Source organism: Hippoglossus hippoglossus, chromosome 5 (genome assembly GCF_009819705.1).
Source record: "Hippoglossus hippoglossus isolate fHipHip1 chromosome 5, fHipHip1.pri, whole genome shotgun sequence".
Taxonomy (NCBI): Eukaryota; Metazoa; Chordata; class Actinopteri; order Pleuronectiformes; family Pleuronectidae; genus Hippoglossus; species Hippoglossus hippoglossus.
Genome location: NC_047155.1, coordinates 5,066,779 through 5,076,414, shown reverse-complemented (window position 1 = coordinate 5,076,414; position 9,636 = coordinate 5,066,779). Strand labels below are relative to the sequence as shown.

At 41.5% G+C, this 9,636-nt stretch overlaps 1 protein-coding gene across 2 annotated transcripts; it reads right to left on the bottom strand.

Moving 5' to 3' along the window:
• Positions 1-1,087: 1,087 nt before the first annotated feature.
• On the bottom strand, positions 1,088-9,096 carry agtrap (angiotensin II receptor-associated protein). Of its 2 annotated transcripts, none has more exons than XM_034586442.1 (5): positions 8,942-9,096; positions 7,492-7,526; positions 7,138-7,246; positions 6,080-6,290; positions 1,088-1,329 (listed from the first exon to the last, which is right to left on the bottom strand). In XM_034586442.1, the coding sequence occupies exons 1-5, from the start codon at positions 8,966-8,968 to the stop codon at positions 1,205-1,207; spliced, it is 507 nt and encodes a 168-aa protein (XP_034442333.1). In that variant the 5' UTR covers positions 8,969-9,096; the 3' UTR covers positions 1,088-1,204. The 2 variants fall into 2 exon arrangements, with proteins under 2 accessions (XP_034442333.1, XP_034442332.1); XM_034586441.1 differs by having other exon boundaries at positions 1,088-1,334; positions 6,082-6,290.
• Between the last annotated feature and the right edge of the window lie 540 nt (positions 9,097-9,636).

Sequence of the window (9,636 nt, the reverse complement as noted above, 5' to 3'; positions counted from 1 at the left end):
TGTGCAATATTATTCATCTTTCCATGAGCACTCATGAAGGAGCTGCTGGGAAAATATAAAGATTTAAAGTCACGTAACATTTGTGATGTTAAAACAATTCCTCATATCTGCTGCTTGTACATTACAGGAACATCTTCTGATCCGCAGTTCAGGATCAGGACTGAGTGGTTATGTTTTCACCCCCTGTCGGTTGTTTTGTTTTGTGTTGGTTGATTTGATTGTCAGCAGGATTTACACAAAAACAACCACACAACTCAAAAAAGTGTAAAAAAAAGATCCCAATAAATGTAGATGTGGATCTGGATAAAGGGGACGGACGCAGGACTTTCAAAAATTTCACAATTTTACCATCCGGCACATTTAGGCAATGGATATCGATGAGTTTGTGCAAGAGACGTTCTACTGGACTGATGCTGAAGTTGTTTTTTTTTAAAGTACCATTCATTTACACGCCCACATCTATAAACACAGGGCCCAGGTTGAAAAATAGCAGACTTTCCCTTTAAGGGGACTTTATATACAGAGAAGAGTCGTACCTCTATCATTTAAAAATTGTATATTATTTCATACAGTGCTGTTTTCATCAGGATTTTGCATAGATCAACACAAACAAACCAATCAGACTCCAGCTCTGGTCGTGTCTCAGGCTTGACACACTCCTGTGTTAAAAACTGTCCAGAGCTTTGAGTATTGCTGCGTCGTAAAGAAAACACGAACAGGAAAAGAATAATTTCCTACAGCAGATGACGAGTCCTTCAAACATTTACAGAAACACAAATGACTCGCAATGTCTGTAAACGCCACATTTGTAAAAAAAACAAAACGATTCACTTGGGAAAAGTAAACCAGTGAAACAACAGTTCCACTAAAAATAGTAGCCGGTAAAAACAGTAACACAGCACAGGACTGCTGGAGCCACTTTTACCTCTGTGTTTATTCAGCAGTGATGAATGAGCTCAGCAAAAAAAGAAAAACATTCCCCCCCTTCGAAGACACGAAGTTACGATGGGTTTAATTACGCCACATTTCATTTTAAAAACCCAGACCGGGCCGGTTTACCATAATAAAGGTATTCAATTTGTGTTTTCAGCGCTGCAGCAGAGCGACTGTACGGAACAAATGGACGGACGTGGAATTGATTTGTAAGAGTTGCCCCTGAGCACTGCTGCGTAAAAATGTGAGAGGAGAACAGTGTGTGGTTCACTCAGTATGTGCGGGCTGCTGGTTTGCCCTCCTCGGCCTGGTTGAAGGGATTGGCCGGGTTGGAGGCCTCGTCCTGCTGGTCGATGGACTGGTAGGCGTCTCTGTTCCGTGATACCGAGGGAAAACCTGCGGAGATAAACCAGAAGTCGTCAGACACACACACACACACTCAATGTATTTTATCATCTAATCTCATGTGATCAACGCTCTTGATTTGAAGAACGGTTTTGTAAACATATTAAAGCTTCTACAAAACTTCCTCTGGTATTTTGTCTTGGTTTTTTTTCGCACTCAGTTTTCCTCACACACACAATCGTGACAAAGTTATGCAGATTTACTATCCTGAGCATGTGGTCCCGTCTGGATTAATGTGGATTACGCTGCTGGAACCAGTAAATCTCACTCCTGCTGATGAACGCTAAACGTCTCCTCGAGCGGCGCTAACTGTTCACACTGAAAACCTGCGCTCACACAAATTCTGTGGAGGCCGTTTAGTGTTACAATCCATTTGTTACGTCTTACAGGACATCGTGTGACGCTCTGCAAACAGCCCAGACTCTGACATGGTCACAATCACCACGACCACTGACTCACAAGTTATTTAACTTCATTGCAGAGATTTGATAATCCTTTTATTTTATTAAAGGAGACATATGATGCTTTTTTTCAGTTTTTCTCCTCTTGTGTGTTATGGTTTTTTTGGGGGGGGTTTTAAATGTAAAAATTAAAAAGCCAAAGTCTGCAGTGATACTTCACATCACGATGTCCCATGTTTTGTGTAATGCACGCTCAGCGGTTACTCTGGCACGCCCCCTAACAAAGCCAGGTAAACATTTTCCTGCAAATGCCAGAAGCTGTTGACCAATCAGAGCAGACTCAGGAGGAGGGGGGGGGGTGCTTAAAGAGACAGGAGCTAAAGAAGTGTTTCAGACAGCGGCTGAAAAGAGGAGCTGCAGCGATGTATGAAGACAGTGATGTGTTTTCTGAACATTAGAGCATTTAAACATTTTCAAGCAATAACCCAAATTAAAGAGACAAACCTGAATATGAGCAGAATGTGTCTCCTTTAATGAAAACTTTATTTTAAATCCTCTGTCGTCCTCTAAGTGCCCATGAAAACATGTTGCATTCATTGTCTATTATGAGGCAACAATATGTTGACTTTAATTAGGCTGATTTGAGAATGTGCACCATCATGCAGCGCTGCTTTAAATATATGCAAACACAATCACTAATGAGGCGTCTGGAGAGTGAATATAATGAATAAAACATTGATTCCAGAAACACATCAACATATAATGGAATAGACATGAATACAAACACATTGAAACACAGCTATGAAGACAGGTAATGGAAGGTGGTGAAGACTGAGGAAGGTGGGAACAGACAAAGAGAAAGAAGAGAGTCTTTTTCTTTTTGGTCCAGCAGCTTTGTGATCTTACTTCCTGTGTGGAAGGGGATGGAAGAGGATGATTGGAGGAGAGAAATGGTAAAAAGGGAGCCGGGGAATCAATAGCGGCGGCCAATAAAGAAACTGTCAGCACTGTCCGTAGTGCAGCGACTGTCCACTGAGGTCTCTAAGTCTGAGGGGTCGAAGGTCAGCAGCGGAGGAGAGAAGAGAGGAGAGAACAAAAAGGTCAAATCACAACAGGAAGAGCACGAGACAACACGAGAGAAAACATGACAGTGCAGTGTGACAAACAGCGAGAGGGACTGGGAGGGTTACAAATCATAACATGCAAGAAAACCAGATTACACACAGGAATCGACTGTGTGACCGCGAACCAGCTGAAAACATGTAGCCCCCCCATGGTGCTGGATGTGACCACTGAGACTGACTCATGATTGGTTGAGCATGTCTCAGTGGGCGGCTCCACTCCACAATGATCACAACAATCACCAGTGCAAGATGGCAGCTCCTGTATTTGGGATATTTGGGCTTCATATTTGTGGGAGGAAGTGGAGACGTGTCGTCCAACTTTATTTACAGTTTCTAATACAGCAGAGAAACACACTGTTTTATCCACTTCTTTAAATTTAGATCAGAACAATAGATTAAATCAATATTAAATGTGAGATCGCTGTGTCTTGCAGCCTTTATCGTATTAAGCAATGATTTTAACCAGCGTAAAAGGGATGTTAGTCAAAATTCAGGGAGCGCTGGGGACCTGAATCCACATTCCACCTGATTACCTGCGTCCCCCCGTGAGCTCAGTGCAGCAGGGAAACCACGTTAATACCAGCGACGCAATCAGACAGCGATTAAAACACACATCGCATGTCACTAACTTCCGCTGCATTAATCAGTCACCGCACAATCACAGTCTGAAGGATCAACCTGCTGAGTCTGTGTGGCGGTAGAGTAAAACCACAGAGAACAGATTCATCAGCATTCAAGTATCTCCCAGATATCTGAATCAGGAGGTGAAGGTTCTTTCAGCCGCAGGGTTGAGATTCAATGGCATTTCCAAATATCTAGTGTAATAGATTACATCATAGAAATCAGGGCCCCTTGGCTTTGAAACAACCAATCTGAGGATCACAAATCTTTTCATGTCATGACGTCTTTTTTTAATCATTTTCTTATCACCTTTTAGTTTATTTATTTATTTATTCTTATTTATTTATTCTTATTGTCCCTTCTACTGTTTTTATGTGATCGAGTTTTAATGTGACACCACTTTTTTCGACTACCTCAACGTTATTATCTATATAGAGAGAGTTTTTCAACATTTTCTTTGATTTCTCTGAGAATAATTCTTGGATCTTGATGAAAATCAAAAGCATGTTTAGGGGACTGATATTCACGAGCGTGTGCAGATCCAAATAAAATCTGGATTGAGTGAATTTAAATGTGTTTTCATGATGTCGTCTCTTTCTGACGGGAAACACTGGATGAAGAAGACAAGCTCACTGGCCCCTGCATGGAACCGCTCTGAATCGACCATCAATACCATTAATGAGTATGAACACACACTGTTAATCCATGTAGCTGAATCCACGAGTATAAGGATTTAAGAGTCAGGCTGGAACTGCAGCTCTGTGGGATTTCTGATAGAAAAACTCTCATTGGTCCACAAATCAACGGCCTCACACGGTTAATCAAAGAACATCATCTTCAGAGTCTCCTGACGTCTCGGTGGAGGACGAGCTCTTCTCGTTCGTTTGCTCACGAGGAGAGAGACGGGCTCAGTGGTCAATAACAACGTCTACATTTCTCTGCTCCTCCTCACATCTGTGCCGAGCTATTTTTTTTCCCATCATGCTTTTCAGATCAGTGTTTTTCGGGCCTCCATGGGTTTAATGTGCTCCTTCATGCAGCGTGAACTGGTGACCAGGACGACACAGATATTACAAACAGCTCACGCAGAATTGATTTCCTCGCCCGGCCGAACCGCGGCTCGGACATTTAAAGTCTTGTGACTGGAACTAATGAGTTTGACCGCGGGATCATCTGCCGGTGGTTCTGCACTTGGCAGGAGCGCGTTCGCGACAAACAGCATAAGACAACATAGCGAGGAGCTCAAAGCGCCCCCTGGACTCCAGCGCCCCCTGGACTCCAGCGCCCCCTGGACTCCAGCGTCTCATCGCACCTCGAGTTTTGGTCGCACTCGGGGCTGTGGGTGTTTTTCTGTGGGAAGTAGAAAAAACCTCATATCTCAGATAATTTACCGAAATCCGAACTTGATGGAAGAAACCTTGTCGCGTTATGTAATTTTCAAAAATAAAAGTAGATCATGCTCCATCTTTCTGGCTGTAATTTACAATAAACTGTCAAATGTCTGTTTTCCTCCTGTTGATATATGTCGACGGCACACTAGACAATCTTAAAGCAGATTTGAGAAACATGGGAGACCACAGACATCACAACAGGTGTAACCGATATTCATCTTTTTATCGTGAGAACTTGGGAACTCGCACAAACTGGCGTGATCAAACTTCACTTCAGAAAAATGGAGCGACACTTGCGAGCCGTAGTTCAAGCAGCCAACCCGAGCTGCGCTGCTCTGATCATGTGACCTGCCTCACTCTCGACGACCGTCCATCACACACCTCCTCCCAGTATGGCGTTTTTTTAAACTGCACATATTTCCCATCTCTCCCTTCGCTTGGCACTGCCTCTGCTGTCGATTCAGCTCCTCCAGCCTCCACCTGTAGGCTCTCACACAGGGGTCAAAGATATTTGCTCGTCACTTGAGCAAATATCATCTAGACGTCTAGACGCCAAACTCCCATTACGTTCTGCTGCTGCAATAAACCTTTCAAACGGGAGTAGTCTGAACGAAACCACAAAAATGGAGGTGGACCACCGGCGCTGTCAGCTAGCTGCACTTTTTTTGGTAACGATTTGCAATGAAAGTGTTTTGCAGACTTTTCTTATTTGGCCAAGGAGACCAAAGTGTTATTTACGCTGTAGGCGGGTTAGTATGTTTCGGCTCCAAACACAGATACACAACATCTGGTGGGTGATGGTTAATGCTCACTCGTCCAATCACTGTTCCTTTCATAATACTTTCATAATACTTGAATCATGTTTGGAATCTGAGAGACTCCGATTCAGAATCAGGATCAGAATCAGGTTTTATTGCCGAGTAGGTTTTTTGCATACAAAGAATTTGCTGTGGTGAATTAGTGCAAGTATAAATATAAAATAATATAAAAATAAGGGAAAGAAATGATATAAATACCATAAATGGGTTAAATTAAGATTATGTCAGTGAACCCCTCACACAACACGATCTTTGGATCCGCCTCAGATCTGAATGTATCCTCTGGTGCGCAGCAGCATCAGTGACACATGAGAACTTTCTTCAAAAAAACGACAAACTTCCAATACTGTCCTTGACTGGGTGTCCGAACAGCTGATGTCACTCACCGAAGTTGACGTTGTAATCTCCTCCTCGCTCGCGGTACATTTGGTAAACGAAGAAGCAGGACACGGGTTTGAGCAGCAGGTTGAGAATGGCCATTCCTGCGCTGAAGTGGAACAAGTCCTTCGACCGAATCAGTGCCGACTCGGTCAGGTCGTAATAAATCCCAAAGTGGATGATGTCGGTGAGTATCGTCAGAATCATCCCCACCAGAAACTGCAGAGAAATGACAACAGAGACTTGATACAGAGTATGTGAAAACACCACAGGGAAAAGTTCCCTGTGTTCTATACTCAAGAAAATTGCTTTCATAGAGGAAATTAGATAAAAATCGAACTGCAAGTCACAATGCAAGAGAACATACTAACTCTCAATTTAGAAATCCCTCTATTGCCTTTATTATCTCACATCCTGGGAACAGTAATTATTCAGCTAAAGGAACTAATCACTGCCTCGTGGTTTTAGGTCATCAACGACCAATCAAAATGCAGGAAATATGATCCGTCTCCCTTTTGCTCCTGGGCTCCGGTGCTTAACAATGTTGAGAAAACAGCAAGTCACAGTGAAGGTGACCTTTGACCTTTTGGATATAAAATCACTTCATTAATTTAAGCTCTTGTGAATTCTGTAAAATGTGTGCAAAGTTTTGACCAAAAGATAAATGGAAATCATTCTAAAAAACGTCCCAAAGTGAAACCTGGAGATAATTGAGATCTGTCTTCCTTTGTGTTTCTCATCTGGCACCACTGCTCAGGGGTCACTGGGAAGTAGCTCTAAGGTCGGACTTTGCATTTGTCATTTTCTGGCCTTTAAGTAAAACCCCATCAAATGGAAATGAAAGTCTGAAACACTTCTGTAAAATCCGCCTCACTGAACTAATGCAGACACCACGACTGTTCCCTGAGCTGAGTTAAGGGGGGGGGGGGCATCTTTCTCTGAGGGACGCTCGCAGGTTGCCCTAGATTCCTCAGACAAATAGGTTAGCACGGATACGCAGTGCAGTGCCTATAGTTAGACTCCGGCTACGTGTCACATGACGGTAAGATTGCAGGCCGACACTCACCATGAGCACGGCATCGATGGAGTCCCTCTGTGCAATGGCCCAGACGCCCACCGCTAAAACGCTGAAGTTCCCCCAGGGGAAGGAGCTGGGAAGCCACGCCATGGAACCCCTGCAGGACAGACACGATTCATACCAGGCCCGTTCTCACACAAGGGTTAGTATCAGACGTGGAGGTTACAGGGTTGTGTGTGTGTGTGTGTGTGTGTGTGTGTGTGTGTGTGTGTGTGTGTGTGTGTGTGTGTGTGTGTGTGTGTGTGTGTGTGTGTGTGTGTGTGTGTGTGTGCGAGTGTGTGTGTCTGACGAGGAGAGAAATTCCCCAGCTCTGTGAAAGAAAAAAAAAAAACTCACACTCACCATACTGTAAGCAGCCAGTGCACCAGTACTATGGCCTGAGATAGAGAACAGGAGACAGGAGTTAAATATACGGTTGTTTAATATCTCTTCAATACTTTATGAAGAAAATGAACTATAACCTATAACTGATGATCAATCATATTAACAGCTGAAAGCCAGAGTTTTGAAGTGGGTGGAACAATAAGAGACTTTACTGTCACTTTTTTCTGACATTTTATTAATTCATTAATATTAGAAATACTAATGGATATTTTATTTTGGATAATTTTTGACTAAATATGATTTTACAGCCATTTACACTTCATTTACTATTTTCGGAATATTCATAGCCCCAATAATTAGTTGCTTAATCCAAAATATTAGTATAAAGGAAAAGTAATTTCTAGATAAAAAAAATAAGATAATTAAATATATAATATGTAATAGGAAAACTATAGATAATCCTAGCATTGGACCATTTTGACAAATTGTTATTTTGCAGCCATTTACTATTTTTTAGAATATGTATTGCCCCAACAAAAATGGTTTAATAAAAATATTAATACACGTAGAAATAATCATTTATTTTAAATCTAATTGGATTTTATTTATCATTTTGAGGGGTAATTATAATTTTGTAGCCTTTGTTTAATCTATGTGAACTCACAAAGTTCAAGGTGAAGAAGCTGAAGAACTAAAAGTCAAACGGAATTGAACTGATTTCATGAAAATTGTTGTGATCATATTATGAATCAGAAAATCAATCGTTATCTTTTTTTCTCTTATGTTTCCCTTTTGATGTAAAGTCAAAGTTTCCGAGCTTTGAATGAGTTTTGTTCAAACTGCTTTTAAACTATGAAGCTTTTAGAAACAGCACAGAGACATAATTCAATTTAATGGCTCTGGCCTCAGCAGACATCACTTACAGAAAGAAAGTTTCTCTAATAGAAGGTTAGTGGAGAAATCAGAAATAACTGATACGATATTATTATATAAACACATCTAAGACACAGATTGTTATATAGTTCAAGTGATGAACTGTTTTTTGCCACATCCACCAGCAGATTCACTTCAGATGAGTTTTTAGTTTGATCTTAATGAAATCACACAGACGTCTGCTACACAATGAGTCGATTCATCACTATGTTTGCATGTCTCACCTCCCACAGTGGAACTCACCACATGTCAGCTCCTCACCACTGAAAACTCAGCTCTTCAGACTTTAAAATACTTTTAACAAATGTATAATGTTTGATTATCTTTGGAGGCTAAATCCACTAAATAACTTTAACAGCTCAACGAAAGCCGTCCAAGAGAAACACAGAGCCTGTGTTCAGCCTGTGTTCACTGTGCTGTGTGGCTCGTTGTTTCCACACAGAGGAATTAGACATTGAGCAACAGAGTTGACATCATCACATAATTGAACACCAGGCTTTAAAACCAATGAGACGAAGTGGAGCAGGAGTCTCACCTTTAGGTTGATCGCAGGGATTTCCATGATGTCCTGTGTGAGTTCAGAGCAGCTCAGCTTTGAACCGCTTCTCTGCTGCCACTTGTTGAGGAGGCTGCATGAAAAAGTTCAGATTTCCTCTTTACACAAACTTCCTCCTCCCCTCACATCAGCCTGCAAACACGAACCATGTGACTCCAACCTGACTGCCTCCCATGTGACTCAGCCCCTCCTCAGCCCCCCCCTCCTCTCTGTTCCTGCTGCTGTGGTCAGAGAGAAATAAATAAACCACATGAGCATCAGCATCAGTCACAGTAGGTTTTTTATTTAAAGTTTTCTTTAATTCCCAGGTCTCAGTGTCCCTCCAGTGGTTTACTATGAATGATCAGGAATGAAGCAGGGAGCGTCTGCAAAGTAAACATCTAACTTCCTGCTCAGTTTCTCTTTTTAAATGACAGATTCTAAATATTTAAAAAAAGAGCAAATGATTAAACGTTAAACGAGAGGAACGATTATTATATTTTGTTATTTTAATTTGTCATTTGAACAAAAAAAACAGCAGCAGGTTGATGATTTTATGACTGTGTGGTTTTTATAGAAGCATTTTGCTGACAGGCCAGAAAGAGAAAAGCATATATATATATATATATATATATATATATATATGATTCTAGCATATATAATTTTGTATATATATATTTGTCACTTTATAAACT